General features: G+C 39.4%; 1 protein-coding gene across 2 annotated transcripts in view; it reads right to left on the reverse strand.

Annotated features, from left to right (window-relative positions):
• Positions 1–22052, reverse strand: part of LOC124712359 (longitudinals lacking protein, isoforms H/M/V) — a 151047-nt gene that overhangs the window by 126965 nt on the left and 2030 nt on the right. For both annotated transcript variants that reach the window (XM_047242664.1, XM_047242657.1), the window contains exon 3: positions 4043–4342. In XM_047242664.1, the coding sequence (XP_047098620.1) occupies positions 4043–4198 (156 nt within the window). In that variant the 5' untranslated portion in view covers positions 4199–4342. The remainder of the gene's footprint in view (positions 1–4042; positions 4343–22052) is intronic.

Raw genomic sequence — 22052 nt, forward strand, 5'->3', positions numbered from 1 at the left:
CTTTTTACCATAACCTAATAAACACAATAGATACGTATAACAGATTTTAGCAATCAATAATATATTCTCCTTCACTATTTACAACAGTCTGCCAATGCTGGGCTAACTTTTCGAATCCACAGCTGTAGAAATCACATGGGTTCAAGATGATGTACTTGCTGAGCTATGCTCAGAGCACGTTTTTATCCAGAAAGGAAATTCCTTTAAGATTGTTTGACAGAGAGCACATAACGTGAAAATGTGGGGGTGCAAGATCAGGTAAATAGGACAGGTGTGAAATGACTTCATAATGCAGCTCCTGTATAGTGTTTTCTGTCAATCTAGGAAGTTTGCCTACATGAACAACTGGGCCCTAGCTGTACAACATGAATCATTTGAGGCCACTGAAGATGTCCTGTGCTCCCACCTAAAGTCACTGAAAGACTACTTTCGCAGCTAAACCCAAACAAGACCAAAGAATCGCACCTCCACTTTAGCAACCACTCAGCAAGAAGAGAGCTTAATGCTATCCTTGAAGGGAAACGCCTTAACTGTAACGGCTACCCCAAATATCTAGGAGCTACATTGGACAGGACACTCTCTTGCAAGGAGCACCTGACAAAGACTTCAAGCAAAATGAGGACAAGAAATTGTGTGGCACTACTTGGGGGCTCCACAGCAGATACACTCCATCCATCAGCAACTGGCCTTGTCTACTCAGTAGCAGAACACTGTGCACCAGTATGGATTATAACCCATACACAAGCAGAACTGATGTGGCACTAAATCACACTGTAAGCTTTATCAGTGGCACAACATAATCCACCTCTACCATATAGTTGCAAACCCTAAGCCATATACCACCATCAGAGATACAACAAAAAATGCTCTCCTCAGAGAATACAACAAGGTAATTAATAACCCTCTGCCCATACATAATGATACAGCTGAGCTGGGAGTGAAGAAGACTTAAATCAAGGAAACCACCACTACTCACTGCTAAAGAGATGACGACCTCCAACTTCGACATTCACAATTTCTGGAAACAGCACTGGTGAGAACACTGCCCACCAAAAATGTCAAAGCTTCTTGACAAATGAGAAGTCACCCAGCTTCAATCAATCACGAAAAGTGTAGACAACTTTAAACCACATATGCACTACGGAAGAGCTGCTGATGCCCTCGACAAATTGGGAAAAATACCAACTCCACATTGCAAGTGCATTGCTGAGAAACAAACAATCCGGCATATAGTATGAAGGTTGGAACATTAATAGTGGCAACTACTTATTTACAGCTTGTACAAAATAGACACACATTTCAAAGTTTTAATGACCTTCAAAGTAGTCACCAGCATTGTGTATAACCTGTTGCCAGTGATGTGGAAGTCGTAGGATACTCTTAGCAGTGCCAGTTGTGTTGACAAATTTGTAGCAGTTGTGAAGCGAATACTGCGAAGTGTTTAATTCACTTTAGAAATCGAGTTGAACTCACAAGGGCTTAACTCAGGAGAGTGCAGTAGGTGGTGTAGCACTTAGCAGCCCCATCAGTCAGTCAAATCAGTAACAGCTTGCACTGTACATTCTTGAGCATTGTCCTGCAAAATGATGGTCAGGTCCTGCAGAAAGTTTCATCACTTCTGTCTCTAAGCTGGTCGTAGGTTGTGTTCCAAAAATGAACAGCATAGAGACAGAAGTGATGACACTTTCTGCAGGACCTGACCATCATTTTGCAGGACAATGCTCAAGCATGTACAGTGCAAGCTGTTACTGATTTGTTTGACTGATAGGGCTGCTAAGTGCTACACCACCTATTGCACTCTCCTGACTTAAGCCCTCATGAGTTCAACTCTATTTCTAAAGTGAATTAAACACTTAACAACATTCGCTTCAGAACTGCTACAAATTTGTTGGGCAATAGACCGTGCCGCCTGAACTGTCAATACAACTGGCACTGCTAAGAGTATCCTACGACTTCCACATCACTGGCAACGGGTTATACACAATGCTGGTGACTGCTTTGAAGGTCAGTAAAACTTTGAAACATGTATCTATTTTGTGTGAGCTGTAAATAAATAGTTGCCACTATTCAAGTTCCAACCCTTGTATAAGAATGTCCAGCTCAAGCTTACAAGAGAAGAGAAGAACCTTCATCAACTTCCTAGCTGCAACAGATGAGGCTAGTGATTATAGTCAATGTCTGAATGTTAATTTGTAATTAAACTGTACATAAAGTCTACAAGATAAGCGATGTATGCCATACGATGAATAAATGTCAGTCTTAACAGAATGTGAGCAGGCATTATTGAGGAGTAGCATCATTTCACTCAGTCTTCCTGGTCATTGTTCTTGGATTGTGTCTGCAAGGCAACTCATCTGCTGACAATAAATGACAGCAATGATGGTTGCACCTCAGGGAAGCAATTCTGAATACACAATCACTGTTCCACCAGATGTGTAACATTACCTTTTGTGGATGTGCATAAATTTTTGTACAGGGAGTTGCTGCTTTGTTAGGGCTCAACTTTTCCATTCTATTCCTTATGTTAGCAGAAAGACATCACTTCTTGTCATCAGTAACAATCCATGATAGGGAAAGTCAGTGTTGCTCGTGAGCCAATTGATGAGGAGCAAGCAGAGATGGCTACCCACTGATTGCGATTCTGGCTTAGAGCAAGTGGTACCCATTCACCTGATTTTTAAACCTTCCCCATGGCACACAAATGTCATATGTCCTTGCAATGAGCACAGTTCATCACATCTGCCAGTTATCAAGTACACTGACGTGGATCATTGTGGATTGAGACATTTAAACAATCTTCATCAATTCCTGAATGTCTTTCTGAACGTGGACAGACACTATAGTTGTGTCACGAAAGATGGCAGTCGAGTTTAGGCTTGTTCTACGCACCTATGTCACACATTCACCATCAACCAAAGAGCTTTCAGTAGGGTACTGAGAACTCTGCTGTGAATGGCGTAGTTAATTTATACATTAAACGTGATCATAGCAAGTTGTCATCGATGATTGTGGTGAAAAGTGATAAATTCTGCATAAGCAAGCGAGACACACGATTTGCAGGATATACACTTTCTAGTGCACATACCACAGCTCTCATTTTGAATCGTCGCCTATGCAATCTCCGTCCATGCCTCGACATGCGTGGACTGCCATGCTTCATGGATCGGACTGTAACATCGGAACAATCCTCCTTAATACAAAGAAAAACTTTTCTTGCTGTGCTTTGTCCAATGGCATTATCACCGTACATGGTGTAAATATTTCTGGCTGCCTCCACTGCTGTCACCCCTCTACTGAACTCAAGCAGAAGTACATGTCGGAAAGGTTCAGATTTCTCCGCTTGGCAATCCATTTTCTAGCATTTGCAACTCCAATCAATATCTCCCAATGACAATATGTACACTCAAATAACAACAGTGAACTACAAATAAAAATTGACAATCGATAAATAAATCGACAGCAACTGGAATTCCAGCATGCAAAACAAAAACTCTACAAACTTGTGCACCAACCTAATATTTTATGGATGGCAAAATAGGCCTTCTTAGTTAATGCAGTGATAAGAGAAATTCACTGCTGATAATCCATTTCAGGGAAAAATACCAAGAGTGCCAAGATTATCACAGAAGTAAAAAACCAGATTAATTATACAAAACAAATTCCAAAAGACACTCATTAATTTCTACTAGTCAAAACAATAAATTAAGTAAAATAAAGCACAGAGGAAGAAAATAAACATTTACCTCAGTTTTGCATTTTGAATTTAGAAATTCAAACTGGAACTTACTGGTACTTTACAACAGCTAATAATATTCAAAAAATAACACAAAAAATTACAGTTGTGTGTATACCCACTCACTCATAACTAGAAATTTACTCACCATTAAATAAACGTGTCCGAGTCTGTGACATTTAATATGTTTGAAAAAGATAAGCTACAATAATGTATATGAGAAAAAATTGCACACAACACGCTAAAGCCAAAACCAAGAACTAACTCTTCATAGTCTTGCCAGAAATCTTTTAGAAACTTCATACAAACCTTGTGAGCACGCAAAGTTCGGCCCTCACATGCAAGGGTCACATCGCAAAAACTTTCACGCTCTAGCAGTTGGCTGAACATGACTTGCAGATTGTTGTGGTGGTACTTCCACCTCAAACAATACTGCTGTGGCAGCATTCTCTGATGTGTATTCATTTTACTTTAAAAGTTCTTGTTGCCTCCTTATCTGAAATTCTTTCACCACTTAATAATCTGAGCAGTCAGGCAATTTGTATCCAACTGGGCCTTCCTCCTGATTCAGTGTCTTTCTCGGATATTCATGAGTTTCTTCAAGCTCTTCTATCCATGCAAAAGTAAAGAAAGAAATTTTCAAAAAATTAGTAGCAGTCAAAATATTAATGACTAAAATCTCTCTCTCTCTCTCTCTCTCTCTCTCTCTCTCTCACACACACACACACACACACACACACACACACACACACACACACACACACACAAAATAAAAACTAACTAAATATCACCCACCATGCCATTATGGATCCTAGCCTGAACGACTATGTAGGTGAACATTTCTACATACATAAAATTGGAGGGAGGAGGGGGGGGGGGGGGGGAAATAAATGTTCATAAACTGAGTTACCATGTTTCAGTTTATGGGCCTATATCTCTCAACGCTTTCACTACACAATGAGTGGTTATGTCTGCTTATTCCACTGTTTGTTACAGAATATTACTGTATCACATTCTATAACCTCCTTCACAATTCAAGAAAGAATAGAAATATTACCAAACACTCAAAAATTTATCCATGGCAAAATAAAATGATAGTGTAAGCTGCTAAAACAAACAAATTCTGACATTTCACAAAAATATAATTACCAAGCAATATTTGGCCATCTAATAAATAGCCTAAAGAAGGATAAACGGAACTGATTGGTCAGCAAAGGCAGCTCACGAACAGTTGCAGAATAAAAATGTACAATTAAAGTTAAGGTAGGAGGAATGGTCAATATACAGGAATGTGACAGAAACTAGCTTTCAAACCAAAAAAGGACTCTAAAATAAATACCTTATTGAAAGCTCTCTACTTCCCAAGCTTATAAGGGGCATTCAAAAAGAAATGAGCAGGAGGAATAATTACAGAAACCAGTACCTGTATGTCAGAAGTATTGACCCCAGCTGTTGAGACACTTGTCCCACTGTGACACAAGGCGGTGAATGGCTCTCTCATAAAATTCCCAGGGCTGCAGTGTTAACCAGTTCTGCAGATACAGCTGGACGTTGTCGTCCACATGAATCATTTGCCCCTCGGAGCCTTTTTAAGAGAACCAAGATGGCCCCCTTCTAATTCACTTCTTGCAGCACGGGACAACAGTGAATGCCCAGCATTACTCGCAAACCTTGACCACCCTTCGCCAAGCGATCAAATCAAAACGAGCAGGCAATCTCACCTGTGGGGTCCTTCTGCTCCACAACAATGCAAAGCCTCATACAGCCAACACGGTTGTAGCACCATTCAGAAATTCAAATGGCAGGTTCTCTGCCACCCTCCATGCAGTCTGGACCTTTCCCCCTGTGATTATGCCATTTTTGGTCGCCTTAAAAAGGCTCTGAGGGGCAAACGATTCCCCTCGGATGCCGATGTCCAGCTGTACGTGCGGAACTGGTTAACATAGCAGCCCCAGGAATTTTATGGGACAGCCATACACCACCCCGTGTCACATGGGACAAGTGTCTCAACAGTCAGGGTCAATACTTTACATAAAGGTACTGGTTTCTGTAATTATGCCTCCGGCTTTCTTTTTGAACACCCTTTACAGAAAGGTGGTGGCCTGTGGCCTGAATGGGGAGGAGGGGTGGGGGTGGGTGTGGGAGCGGGGAGCAACCCAGTGAACACAAGCTCTGAAATGCATACCTCAAGACCTATAAGTGCTTGTTCATTTCTGCTACAGCAAAATATCCACTCATTGTTCTTAAGGTGTACATTTACATCACGTTTCCTTGCCTTTTTTACTTTGAATAATCATTCCCAGAACAATGACCGTTCCTCGTGACACACACTGAATTAGTGATTTTTCGGTTATGTTTAAGTGCAACTGAATAACTCAAAACCTACAGTTTTCCAGATGCTTTTCACCTTAATTAAGACATATTTCAGGCAGGATGGGTTTATGGTGTTTTCAGGTTGTAACGATATGGTGGTAAGGTTCTGTGTGGTATGTGTACTATACTGACAAGGAAATAACAACTGGAACTTGTATTTTAAGGTGAAAAAAGAACACTTGCACGATATCAGGGCAGCAATCAACCCCACATGAAAATTGCTGCACAATTCTGACAGTGTGCAGTCATAACCTTCTGAAAGCCCAGCTTTTAAACTTTGCACGCTCTGGTTGTTGTAACGTGCTCTGCCCCTCTGCAGTCGGCTAATTCCCTGGAGCAAGAACTGTAACAACCACAGCCAACCTACTATATTTGTGGGATACTGAAGATGAGGGAAGAGTTGGAAATCTCTGCCTATTGCATTTTGAAATTTTGTTCGAGAACAGTCATGTTATTCTACGTGAAAGATCGTAAGTTATATAAGTATATAATATGTCAACTTCACGCACATATACGTTCATTTTATATGTGCCTCAAAATTAAATTTAATAAACCTAACTAACAGAAGAAAGTAGGTTTACATTGGAACCACAAAAAGAAGTATCAACACTCGCCTAACTGAACATAAAAGGAACTGTCGACTGGGACACACGGACAAATCGGCTGTAGCGGAACATGTTTTTGAGACGGGTGACCATGAAATAAAATTTAGTGAGACGAGCGTGCTAGCTAAGACATCGCATTATTATGCACGTATGTATAGAGAGGCTGTAGAGATTTTTAAACACCACAATAATTTTAACAGGAAAGAAGAAGGCTTGAAGTTAGATAAGATATGGCGATCGACTTTGTACCAAAGATGTGACAATCTATTACCTTCGATTGAGAGTAATGACGCCAGCCAGAGATAGTTTTACTGTTGACAACACGTGACGAGTGGTGGCGCCCTCTACGCGCTCTATATAAACAGGACCTCCACAGCCTAGCAGCCAGTCGTAGATCACCTCAGATGATGTTGCCCGCAGCTGGCAACGAAACGTCAGGGAGAAGTATTTCTACTATTGGACTATGGCCTCTTAGCCTGGAAGTTTTAATTACTGAAGACACCGGCCATGAAAGCCTACACGCTATGATTAGACGCCTCTACGGGGAGGATATGTCGGTTATGGTACGACGATTGGAGAGCCTACGCAAGAAGAAGGCCCAGCAGCTTTGTTCGCTCACTTTCTTGCTACGTTGTTGTGACACCGGTACAGTTCCGAAGTTTTTGAAGGTGAGAAGATTGTTTCATTCAGCGCAAGCTAGCCGTATCTATTCACACATGGAACTGGCAATGCTACGAGAACGGATCCATCAAACACGTCGAGGACTGGCGGTAACATGCAGTCAACTATTAAATCTCCATCTATTTATTAGAAATACAATGCAGGTTTGCGATTGGAATAAGGTAGATGGGCTAACGTTTAGATTCATGGAACATAGTGCAGAAGTGTCTTTAATAGGCAGAAGAAGTAGTTTGATAATCTACAGAAGAGCAGACAGGAAACACCGGTTATAGACAATTCTCGAACGGTTATAAATTTGTCCGGAAAAGAATTATCCAGGGAAGAAACTTCTGTTCTCTCGAAAGGAGGAAATTTTGCAATTACTCCAATGAAGATTCCAACGGAGGATATTGTAGCTAATATAGAGGCGGGGATTTGGCTGTACCATCACACACTGCTGATGAAGTTAGGACGGAAACAGCCAGGATACTGCGTAAAGCTAAGCCACCTAGCAGTAATCTGTCTCAAGGAGAAAAGAAAGCATTACGGGAGATTAATGCGGACAAGAGTATTATTGTACTTTCTGCTGACAAGGGAAATGCAACCGTGGTGATGAAGAGTGAAGACTACCACAAGAAGATCAGTGACCTTTTGGATCTTACCACTTATAAAAAGTTGAAAAAGGATCCTACAACAAAAGTGTTGACAGTTACCAATCAATTAATAAAAAAGTCTTCTATTCCTTCAGAGGATAAAAAAGATCTCTGCAAAACGGAAGCTTATCCTCCTATATTATATGGGCTACCTAAGGTGCATAAGCCTAATGTCCCACTGAGACCAATAGTAAGTGCTATTGGATCCCCTACTCAAGAGCTGACTAGACATCTTGCCACCTTGTTACAAACGTTTATTGGAAAAATTGATCATCATATTAAAAACTCTATGCACTTCATCGAAAAATTGAAGGAGATTACCGTCAGCCCCAGTGATATTCTTGTCAGCTTTGATGTGGTGTCTCTGTTCACCATGGTTCCTGTCAACGAAGCTCTTGCTTGCATATCTGACATATTTCCTACTGATATAGTAGCTTTGTTTAGACATTGCCTTTCCACGAATTATTTTCAGTACAATAATGAGTTCTATGAACAAATTAATGGAGTGGCAATGGGTAGCCCTCTAAGTCCAGCTGTTGCTAATATTATTATGGAATTTTTTTAACAGCGAGCACTGCAGTCAGCCAGAAAAAGGCCTTTGAAGTGGTATCGGTATGTGGACAACACTTTTGTCATATGGAATCACGGTGAAGAAGAACTGAACCGTTTTTTTGAAGCATTTGAATAGCATCAGTTCAAAAATACAATTCACTATGGGGACAGAAAGTAATGGACTGATTAATTTTTTGGACGTCTCAGTAATTAAACGAGCAGATGGGACTCTGGGTCACAAAGTCTACAGAAAAGATATGCATACCGATCGTTATCTTCATAAGGATTCAAACCATCATCCCAGGCAGAAGAGAGGTATTATCGAGACATTTGTGGGCTAATAAAATCTGAGAGCCAGCTTATTTGCAAGAGGAACTAAACCACTTGCGAACCGCTTTCCAGAAAAATGGGTACGCTGGGTACGAGCACTCCATCCCAGAAGAAAAATGTCCGAAAACGTGCAACAACAACAACAACAACCGTCGGTGGGGAAAGTTTTTCTTCCATTCATTCACAATATTACGGACCGTATCGAGAAAGTGCTGGGCAAGTTCAGAGTTGAAACAATCTTCAGACCCACCAAGAAGATTATTGAATGCTTAAGATCGGCAAAAGATGCCCGACACCCTTTAGCTACTCCTGGTGTGTATAAGATTCCGTGTAGTTGTGAGAAGGTTTACATTGGAACCACAAAAAGAAGTATCAATACTTGCCTAACTGAACATAAAAGGAACTGTCGACTGGGACACACGGACAAATCGGCTGTAGCGGAACACGTTTTTGAAACGGGTGACCATGAAATAAAATTTAGTGACACGAGCGTGCTATCTAAGACATCGCATTATTATGCACGTATGTATAGAGAGGCTGTAGAGATTTTTAAACACCACTATAATTTTAACAGGAAAGAAAAAGGCTAGAAGTTAGATAAGATATGGCGATCGACTTTGTACCAAAGATGTGACAATCGATTACCTTCGATCGAGAGTAATGATGCCAGCCAGAGATAGTTTTACTGTTGACAACATGTGACGAGTGGTGGCACCCTCTATGCGCTCTATATAAACAGGACCTCTACAGCCTAGCAGCCAGTCGTAGACTCACCTCAGATGATGTTGCCCGCAGCTGGCAACGAAACGTCAGGGAGAAGTATTTCTACTATTGGACCACGGCCTCTTAGCCCGGAAGTTTTAATTACTGAAGACGCCGGCTTTGAAAGCCTACACGTTATGATAACAGAAGAAAAATTATGAAAAGAGGTTAATGACTTCTGATTTACAATTTAATCATGCCAGTCCTGCTGAAGAATACCGCATTTCACACGAATTTACTTCACTTTAACAGTGCCAGCAGTGGTTTTGGCATAAGAATGACTTCTCCAGGACATGAGCAGGAACACATGCTGAACACGGCAAAAACGCATTAACGTTCAATATGTCCCAATAAATTAAGTGAAAAGTTTGTGACAAAATGTAATTTGCATTTATATGGTAATGAGAAATCCTTGGTCGATGAATGGAATCTTAGGCTTAACTAGTGACACCATCTGCTTACACATCAACAATCCCCATGTGCTTGTTGCTACCTAACACTACCCATCCCAGCGTGTTACCAACTTCAAACCAACAAATTCATTCTTTGTGTACCTGACACACAACATCCTTACGCATTAACCATTTCTCATTTGAAGAGAATAAGTACAAACAAACTGATGAGCACAAAAAAACATCATCATAAGACAACTTGTTATGGACCATCTGGAGGCAACCATAGCCACCCAAATTCCCCAGCCCCCTTGTCTGGTTCTAATCCACCAATGAAATATTCATATCTAGACCATGGACCAAGAAACTATTCCCCATGCCTTTAGAGTCGCAACACCTTCTCTCCCACCCACTTCACTTGGTCCCCCTAAGCCCTTGTGCCACTTTCCTGGATGCTGACCTATATTTCTCTGATGGTGACATCCAAATATCTGTCCATATCAAGCTCATTAGCTAACAACAATACCTGCATTTTATAGCGGTCATACATTTGACACAAATAAGTCTCCCCTGTATAGTCTAACCACCTGTGGATAGCACATCTAAGTGACTAGCAATTTCTTGCCTAATATATTGAACACATTACTAAGGCTTTTCGCAGACAAGCATTATCCCCCAAATCTATCCATACACATTTCCTGTGCCATATCAACATATGCCCCTAATCCTCTGATGAACTCCAGGAGCCAGCTGCAAAGAGTCCTCCCTTACCCCCCCTCATATCATCCTGGACTGGAACAACTTGACCATATCCTTTGCCGTAGCTGTTCTTACTTACCATCATGCCCTGAAATGAGCAACATCCTACACACAATGGTGTTCCACAGCCCACCCAATACCCTACACCATTCTTATGTCACACCCACTCCCAAGCCTTTGTCATCTAGATTGCAGCCCTGTGGAAGAATCAGGTGCAAGACCTGTCCAATAAACACACCCAGTACATCCTACTCCAGCCCACTTCCAAGCTCACCCTGTCCTAAATGAGGCAGGGCCACCTTTGAGAGTGGTCATAGCATACTACAGATCTGCTGGAATTTTTACTAGCTGTTGTGCCTAAATAAATGGTTACCACAAAATTGCGGCCAACAGTGGAATTTAATGTCCAGTAATTGTACATACTGCTGAGCACAACATGCTCAATTCCAATGACTGCTTCACAACCATGCTATCTAGGTCCCTCCAAAACCAGATGGGAACTGCCCCTGTAACACATTTTTGGATCCCATAATCCTCCTGGTCTTAATCTTCACCAGCCTGCCCTGCATCCAAAGTCATTTCTGTCCTATGACCTGAGCCAGCCCAGTTTATCTTGCAATGTCAATGGCCATCCAAGGTGGCTACATTGGTTCCTGTCAGATGACTGAAGTTGAGCATTGTTGGACATGGCCAATACTTTGGATAGGTGACCTAATGGATATGCCACATGCCATTGACAATTTTCTCTTTGCCTTTACAGCAGAAGGGACAGAGGAGTGGTGTCATTAAGTTCCTGATCACCACTCTGTTTCTACATCCTGAACCTTTCTGCAGTGTCTCATGAAGTGAGGGCATCCAACACTGGTGGTGGTGGTGGTGGTGGTGGTGTTGATATGTCCACCAGATGGGCATGTTAAGCTTAGCAGGCCCTTGGTGATCTTCCAAGAGGAGTAGGCTATGAGCCAACACTGGGTCCCCCCCCCCCCCCCCAAATCTCTCTCTCTCTCTCTCTCTCTCTCTCTCTCTCTCTCTCTCTCTCTCTCTCACACACACACACACACACACACACACCATTATATCATATGCACTAACACACACAGCTCTCATATTTCATATAGGGTGGGTGCCTCTGGGTGTGGCGGAAAGGAATAACATTTCCAATTAGGCAGATGATCCTGCCCTTCCGGATTTACCAGCCATTAGTGCATACAACTTTGCTTTGCATTTCATCTTGTATTCACACCACCTCCTTTAGCCCTCTTCCATTATTTTATTCCCCCAGCCATACCACTGTGTACAGTTTCCAACTCCTCCTGTGTATGGCACCAGTCAAGCTGCAGTTCCAGCACAGTGTAGTCAGCTGTGACAATATAGGTGTGCAGATGTGTGTGTACTCTACAGTTCTAAAGAGTAATTTGTCCTAAAGCTAGAAATGATTTCAGCATTTTTTATGTGCCTACTGATGATTCGGTAATTCAACTACTCAATGAGTTGTTACCTTTCCTCCTTCAATTGCATTTATTCAGTTGCTCATGAACATAACGCAAAAAATGATTACTACATTATCACTAGCAACTGAGGTTTGGCAGATGAACAACATGTAAGATGTTAAAGCAATTTTCAATGTCAAAGTTACTTTTGGCATTACATTTAGAATTAATACAGCTGGCATAATAATCCTGATCTCTAACTATTATCCATTTACTTGGAAAATATGGTCATGAAATCAATTTTATACAGAATCTATGAGAAAAGGTCATGTAGTCACTAAATGGAAGAGGGGATGTAGAATGACTGCTGTCAAAGTGACAAACTACTTTGCCTTCTTCAGACAGAATTAACGTATTGTACTTAATATTTTTCTCCTACTGGTAGCTTAACACCTACACCACTACAATGAGATTTATTACAGGATGACAGCTATCCACATGCCGTAAGAATAAAGGCATGTTTACAATGAATATTACAGCAGGAAATTATTGACATTGGACATGCAGAAAGAAGGAAAGGAAGGAAGATTAGGGTTTAACATCCCGTCAACAGCTTCACAGGCAGAAAGAGTTTGACAAAATTTCCATTTAGTGCAAAGAATCATAACTCTCTTTACATGTGCTTAAATCCAAGACATTACATTTACAAAAGAAAAAGAAATCAATTTTAACATATTACAATATTAATGTCTAAAATATGCAGCAAGTAACTTTTAAATATTTCAGGGTGGTACAAAGAAATGATACAAAATGGGACGAATATGTGAAATCATTGTTAGATAAGGCAAATGCAAGATTAAGTGCAGTTGTAAAGGAATCGCAAGACACTACTGTGACTAGTTCTCTGCTCCAGCATGTGGAGCCCTTACCTAGTACAATCAGTTAAATTCAAAGACACTGGCAGCTTTGACATCAGTGCGAAATTACAAAGAGACAGAATGGCCAGTACTTACTTTCTGGAGGCTACATTCCAGCAGTGTTATAGACACATACAGAAGTACACAAAACTGTCCTGCCTTCTGAGACTACTACTTTCTTCCTCACTACGGAAAAAGGGGTAATTTGGGAAAAGTTAGAAAGTAGGCGAGGCAGGTCACTCAGACCTCGGATGAGAAGACTCACCGGAAGTGAGAACAAAAGGAGATTAAGATGGTCCATAATGCTTGGTAGTTTGCTTATAAAACTGTTATCAATTTTGAGCTGAGAGAGAGAGAGAGAGAGAGAGAGAGAGAGAGAGAGAGAGAGAGAGATGAAGTTGCCCAAAAACAAATTTGCTCTCAGGGTGAGTTATTTTTGAATCTTGTATCACAGAAGGAATGCCCTACTCCACAATTGCATTAACTACTATTTGAAACAGCATCTTTTTCTCCAAACAGGGTTGCCAACAGTTTTTAGATGTGAAAATGCATATTTCAAAACAATATTACTGATTTAAAGGGGAAATATCTCATATTAAAATGCCCAATTAAGATCATAATTGACTGTTTACAAATAAGAAGAAATAATTTCTTTAACTTTTACACTAACATCTGTCAAAAGCAACATGCTTCATACTTATTTTATCTTTATTTCACCAAGAGGAATAGTAATTCCTGAAAACCTTTTTTCTGTGAGTCTTTGATTAGCTTCAGAGGTCAGATTATTAGGTGATATAAGTTATTCCTCTTCTTGCTGTCGTTTTTGTTTAAATATTTTTCTACATGACAAAATCTTCTTTTTCTCCACAGTAAGTTTTTGTTGCTTGTCTTCCTCCTGAACTGTTCTTTTTTTTCCTCTTCATATTTTTGTTTTTGCTTTTCTTCCTCCTCCTCCTCCTCCTAGGTAGAACCAGTATTTTTTTGTATGCACACTGCACCAAAGAAAGCAGCTCTTCGTAAGTACTTTTTCTGGATTGTCATACAATTTCATTTTACTTTTTACTGTCATAACATTGGCAGTTTTTTCTGAGTGTGATGCGCAGTTCTCTGTAAGACATCTTTTTACACAGAAAAATCCCCTTTCAACCTCAGCCCTCCCAGGCGACATGCCTAAAGCTGCTTTCACCTCAGAACATAGTAAAAGTGACTTCTAACAAAAAAAAGTAAGTATAAGAAAAAAGTAACTACAAGTAACAAAAGTGATTTATTGATAGCACTGCTGCAGAATTTCAAACTTCCTTTTAGTTTCTTCTCCTGAAGGTTTACATCGCCCTGTCAAGTTTCTCATGCAAATCAATACTTTAGAGCATAGATAAAATATAGGATTCTTTAAAGTAACAACTGTATCATGTCTGGCTGTAACTAATTATGCAAAAACTTTTACATTGCCTTTGCTCAGTCTTAATCAGTCTTAACAAAATAAACAATGAGATGTGCAGTAGCTCCACTTTTCCCACCAAAAACATTGGACACCACATCTGACTCAAGGATTTGCTTCACAGTGTTCAGATTTTTCGAAACAAAGGTGAGAATAGTCAGGTAGAAGATTTTTTATGCTATCTTTATAACAAAATAATTGACTGGCAGTCGTTTACTTGCGACAATACATGATTTGCTTAGTTTCACTGCTTGTACACCAGAGTCTCTTCAGAATCAGTGTCCTTGTACAAATCAGTAAAGTGATTTAAGTACATTTCTTCCTGTTAAAATCTCACATTGATGAAGCATGCTAGCTTTTGATTCAGCATTGGAAGCTCTCAAATCCATCAAAAGCGTGTAGTCCTTTTAAATGATGCTACAGGCAAGAATTTGGAAAACCCAATTTCCTGGTCATGTTTGTTTCAATAAACAATTAACATTTATATCAAATTGTCTAGTAACACTCATTTTAGTTTACCACATACCAGTGCAAAGCCTGCTGACCTCTTCATTAAAATTCAAGCACTCAAGTCTTCATTCCATGAGAAAGAACTTTGCCGTGTTTTTTCCTCAGTGCTGCTACTGCACCATTTCCAAAGTCAACTTTGTAGTTATTTTAACAAGAGTTTAAATACCACCCTGATTTTTTTGCAGACAAACTCCTTGGTGCCAATGTGAGAATACAAAGTTTTTGGCATGAACAGAAGTGTGTATTTTTTTCCTTTCTAGTCTGCCAACAGCTGAGTATAATCAGAATGTTTCATATACTCATTTTTAGTTGAACCTGCAGACCACTATAACTCAACTGGATGAAAGCCAACCAACAGATGCCACTTGGCTACTTATTAAGCTTTGAGTCTCATTAACTTTGCACTTGATGTAGTCTTTTGAATCGTGTTTAACCCTCTGATTGTTAAGAGGACAAGCCCCAAGAGAACTCCAACTTATTGCACCCTCTACTCTGCACATATTCATCAGATGAAAGCAAAGCCAAAACAGCAATAAATTTGTTACAAATTTCCACAGGACAAATTTGCTTTTGGATAGTTCCACCCTGAGCAAACATTTTTTTACCTGGACATGTCTTGCTGAAGTTAAAGAGAATCATCAAATGGTTTGTTATTTTCGGTCTTGTTGCCACATGAACCACAAAAATCACAGCATGTGGTAAAAAATTTGACTTCAGCGAAATATGTCTGTGTAAAAAGAAGGGAAAAAGTGTGCACCCTCAAGGCAGAACCTATTCAAAAGCAAATTTATTTGTGAGCAAACATGGACAAAATAGTGAGCTGAAGACGAATACTCCAAGGAAAACACATCTGAGGAAATTTGATATCTGTAGAGAAAAAGATGCTCTCACAAATAGATCACGCACCCCTTCCAAGATACCAAGGCCCAAAACATCACTCACTCTGGCATAATCCTCACACCTGTCTCTCTCAAAAACTATGAACCGAAAAGTGACAAAACATACAGGTTTTATAAATAATCTAACAGGATATAAGATCACAAAAGGAGAGGTTTCTAAACCAAATGCGATAAGAGATCAAGCTATTTCCAACATGGGAGAATTTTTGTCGAGACAAATGTTACTGACAACTTTTGTGTGCCAAAGAAATAGTTTGGGAAATGACAAAGCTTACATAATGTGCACAATGCTGACCATTCAACTACATTGCAATGTTCTTTTGCATTATCACAATTACTCATTGAATTACAACACCTTGAAGATGGTTAAAATTTTTAAAATGTTGCAGTAAAATCTGCACTCTTTCCACTTAAAAGACCTCTACTCAAAAAGTATTAAAATTTATAAATCTCCACTGTGATCAAATACCAAACCTGCACGTCAAATTTCAACAAAAGAAGTGATGTGGACCCCTAGATTACTTGACATCAAATCACCCCTAGACTAATGGCATTTTTTGCTGTTAATTTCTCACAAATATCTTGAATGCAAATGTGTGAAACAACAAATCTCATTGGCTGGTATCAACCCCCCCCCCCCCCAAATTTTATTAGTGCACTTCCAGGAAACATTATACTCATCCAAAAAATTAATGACAATACAACAACAAAGTAAAATATTAAAGACTATGGACTAAAGTACAAATATTACAAAACCGCATTAAACTTAAATAAAAATTGGATAAATGTATTTAAAGTATCCTCTGAAGATCAAGTGGTTAAAATTAGTTTCAAAAGGCATTACTTTCACTTTTCCACATATTAATATAAGATTAGTTTCCCCGTAAAAAGAGAAGTGGTGTTTAACATTGTCCTAAACAGATCCCATATCTTTGTGAAAGTTATAGTGAGATAGCGTCCCTTGCGATTGTGGCGACTAGACTGATCTGTAGCGCTGTCTGAGGTCTAAATTAGGTAGGAAGGTGACAACCTTGTTTGACACTTGGTGAAGCTAACAAATATGAATACGAAATGAAGTCTGAAGAGATTTATCTGTAGGTTATCCTTGTATTGATGTTTGCTCTGTACAAAATTCAGTTTTCATTACAACAAAGTGAAACCACAAGGTGCAAGGTAAATGAAGACAATAAAAGACAAATTGTGACAATTATTTTGGTCCTGGTTTCATACATATAGCATATACAACAGGAAAAAATGTGTGTAGGAGAGGGGGAACATGTAACTCTTACCCCTCCTGATACTATCTTGCCAGCAAACACACTGCATCCCGTTAACAAGTTGTTAACTGTTGTTGTCGCACCACAGCCACTACATGCTAAAGGGCAGATGAGAAAGCCACGGGTTAAGGGACAGTATCATACATGGATGAAAGGTGGTATTACCTCATTTTAACTTTGCTACCATGAGGACATACACAACTGCTACATGATTAATTAAACTGCTCTCTTGGCAATAATATAATAAATACAATACATCCCATTAATGATATGGTCAGTCTTCTAGACAACGGAAATCAGTGATGTATTCTTTGGACAGTGACATCATGTGTTTCGTAGCTGGCATCAGTAATATCTTCATATGTTGTATGTGTTCTTTAATAATATGTGATTTAATTATTTAGAGTAGTTGCTTAGATTATGTTGTATACTAGACACATATAGGTCTACTACAGATTGCAATTACACTAAAGGTTAGGTTATGGTAGTGGTGTTTAACGTCTCGTCGACAACGAGGTCATTAGAGACAGAGCGCAAGCTCGGGTTAGGGAAGGAAATCGGCCGTGCCCTTTCAAAGGAACCATCCCAGCATTTGCCTGAAACAATTTAGGGAAATCACGGAAAACCTAAATCAGGATGACCGGAGACGGGATTGAACCGTCGTCCTTCCGAATGCGAGTCCAGTGTGCTAACCACTGCGCCACCTCGCTCGGTAATTACACTAAAGGATCCAGTACTGTCATTCTGCTTTCCACTCTTTCTTAATGATGTGGCAACAGACTAATCTGTGGTGCAGCCTAGGGTCTGAGTTAGGTTGAAGTGACAGTTTGGTTGTGAGACTGTGAAACCAACGAAACTATGATAACATTTTTTTTAATACCTTGTGTAGCCCATAATTAAAATAATGAAATTATTTTCAAATTTGTGATGTTTCGAGGCATTGGTCTTTCCTGAGTCACTTATCTCCACCATATTAATGATGCCACAGGTCTTTTGGCATGGTATCGCATTATTTGCTAATTGTGATATGGTTCACATGTCAAACATGGATACACACATCTCTCTGTCTTTCTCTATGAAATAGAAGGTACACAGATATGCAGACATACTATACATACATCGCTACAAACATTTCAGACATTTTCTGACCACCCTATATATATATATATATATATATATATATATATATATATATATATATATATATAAAAAAAAAAAGAAAGATGATGAAACTTACCAAACAAAAGCGCTGGCAGGTCGATAGACACACAAACAAAAACAAACATACACACAAAATTCTAGCTTTCGCAACCAATGGTTGCCTCGTCAGGAAAGAGGGAAGGAGAAGGAAAGACAAAAGGATATGGGTTTTAAGGGAGAGGGTAAGGAGTCATTCCAATCCCGGGAGCGGAAAGACTTACCTTAGGGGGAAAAAAGGACAGGTATACTGTGCGAGTGTATACCTGTCCTTTTTTCCCCCTAAGGTAAGTCTTTCCGCTCCCGGGATTGGAATGACTCCTTACCCTCTCCCTTAAAACCCATATCCTTTTGTCTTTCCTTCTCCTTCCCTCTTTCCTGACGAGGCAACCATTGGTTGCGAAAGCTAGAATTTTGTGTGTATGTTTGTGTTTGTTTGTGTGTCTATCGACCTGCCAGCGCTTTTGTTTGTTAAGTTTCATCATCTTTCTTTTTAGATATATTTTTCCCACGTGGAATGTTTCCCTCTATTATATATATATATATATATGTGTGTGTGTGTGTGTGTGTGTGTGTGTGTGTGTGTGTGTGTCAGTGCAATTGGTGAAGTTACCCCACAAGATAAAACAGTATATTATATGAGGCTTTATCTCACGTACAAACATCTTGAACGAACAATTAAGTAAATATAGTGGCCATTCCTACCGCACAATCTCAATCCAAAAGCAACTTGTTTGGGATGCTCTCCAGAGGCATGTTGCTCGTCAATCTTCCCCTCCACACCCTTGCCATGCCGAGTGCATCTTTGCAAAAAGAACATAATTAACTTCTTGTGGAGTTAACAAACACCAGCAGCCTTAAAAATTGCTTTACTAGACAGTCACTTTTCATTACTAAACTTGCATTTGCAGTCAGTAAGCTGTAAACATCACAGATGTCTGAGAAAAAAACTGTGCGATGTTTTATTTGGCTTATGTTGCATGCTCTATATCTACACTGTAGGAGATCCACAGCAGTTAAATTGGAATAAACTTAAAGAGCGATTTCAATGCTGGTAATGCTCATTAAATCCTAGAGTCAAATTCCTGAGGATTCTATCACCCTTCATACGCCATAAGAAATGATAAGACTAAACAGTTCAGTACATGATTCACTATCAGTTCAATAATTCACCAATGAAATTAAAATTATTTAAATTTCTTTTTCAAAATCACTCTTATGATAAAATGAAACCCTTTTTGTGTTACCATATGTTTACACTGTGATGCTACTACAGACTCTCCTACAGAACTCAACCCAAGTGCCTAAAGGTAATATATGTATCGGGTATTACAAATACATAAAAATATGGAAGTAGCAAGTTTTATAATGTTCCTGGTGCCTGTCCATTATATTAATCACAAAAACATTGAATTTTTTCCATGAGCTGGATCAAATGGTCTTGTGAACTTGCTGGGAATTATGTTTCAGTAAAAGTTATGGAAGACCGATTCTACTTGTGGTACAAGTTATGTACTGAATCCCTTGTATTTTTTTGTAAATTACAAATCTTATATGTAGGCCTACATAACATGCATCAAAATACTCTGAGACATGTCCATTACCTAATATACACTTTCTGAATTTACCATACAGCTTCAGTTTTTGTGACAAAAAGTGCATTAAACAGGGCAAAGTGAATTTGAATATGGTGCAAGTATAAACACTAGCCTACCTACATGTCAATATGTTGCCAGTCTTTACTTGGCACATTCATATTCATTGGTATTGCCAACTCTCAAACAAATTATCACCTTTCAACCTAAGCCACACTTGAGCTACACTACAGATCAGTCTGTCACCACAATCATGATTTCAGAGGGGAGTTCCAAGAGCACACTCTAGTCCTCCCTCTTTCCGTCTAATTTGAATATGGGGACTAATGATGTAGGTCAATAAAAATCTTCTATTAAGCACCATGAGCTAGTAAACCAATATCTAGATCAACAGTAAATATAAAAAGGGAAATACGGAAGCGTCCGATCCCACCCGTCTGCTTTGACCCATAACATCACAAATATGGCGGAAACCAAAACAAACACACACACTTTCCACAAGAAGCCTAATGACACTAACGGGACAAGCGCGGGAAATGGGGTGTTTTGGGTGGGGGGCAAACTAAATATAAACAAATTTAGACGCCTTGCGTAGCTACAACGTGTAAGTGAAGACAGCCATGCATGAATACCCACCCACCTCCCCAGGGGTCGTAACCCCTGCAACCCATAGAAGATAAAGATGCTTCAGTAGCTGATTGGTGTTTTTTGTCTTTAAAAAAAAAAAAAAATCTCACGGGATAGAACGAACAGATCACAAAGATAAATATAATAAACTAAAACAGAAATTCGAGGAAACAGATACTTAAAATAAGTAATAAGTGTTTTTAAATTTAAAAAAAAATCTCACGAGATAGAACGAACAGATCAGAAAAGTAAATAAAATAAGATAAAATAGAACTGGAGACAGCCACACTCAAACCAAACTCCGCGCCGTCATGACGTCACACACGACAACACCCTTACGTCACGGGTCAAAGCCGACGCGTGGGATCGGACGCTTCGGTCAACCCATAAAAAGAAAAAATAATAGTTCCATTCTTTGTCAGTGGAACAGACATTCATGCAAATAAATTCTTTGAACAAATATGTGGCAGTATGCCCTAGTGTGAATTAATTCTTACCAGAGAATATGAAATGTGTCAAATCTGTGTTGTTTTCAGTAAGGTGCAAACACCAGTTCCACACATCACTCACTCATTAATATGTGGGGCGGCACAGGTGTCATAAAGACAGAACTTTGCCTTGGAAGTAGAATGAGCCAAGTGGTAAATATGCTGACAGGAGCAGCTACAGTAATCTGTTGCTGTACGTTACAGTAATACAAAACTATTGCTAATTTTAATAAATGCAGAATTACAACTTTGATTCATCTGGTATATGTTGCTACTTTCTGTTAAATATTAAACTGGTTTTCAATCTGGGAAATGCAACAGAGCTACAAATGGTTTACGTACCATATTAACAGTGTGGGTCTCACTGAATCATTTGAGGAAAAACACCATTGAAAATAAAAAAAATAAATTATGATAATAAATTTATCAAGTTTACCTTCTTTAACACCTTGAATTCATATTTTTCTTAATGTTTGCAGATGACAATGTTGTCATATAAACGTACTGCCATTTCAGCAGCTAATCCAGGATCAAGCAAACTGACAGTGGTCAAGACACTGGACTCACATTTGAGAATTGCAGTATTCAAGTCTCCATCCTTTGTTAGCACTTTTATTAGGTATATGTCTTCTTCCCAACTCATTTTGAGTAGGTGCTAGAATGGTTTATTTTGAAAAACCACTGCTGATTTCCTGCCACTTTTTTCCAGTCAGATCTTGTGCTTCACCTCTAATGGCAGGACATTAAAGCTAACATTCTACCCTTTAAATTAAAGTCTTTTGCATAAGATATGCAAGTATGAGTTACACAACCTTCTGTGGAGGAGGTATAAGTTACTGTAATTATGCACTCCCT

Source organism: Schistocerca piceifrons, chromosome 1 (assembly GCF_021461385.2).
Source record: "Schistocerca piceifrons isolate TAMUIC-IGC-003096 chromosome 1, iqSchPice1.1, whole genome shotgun sequence".
Taxonomy (NCBI): Eukaryota; Metazoa; Arthropoda; class Insecta; order Orthoptera; family Acrididae; genus Schistocerca; species Schistocerca piceifrons.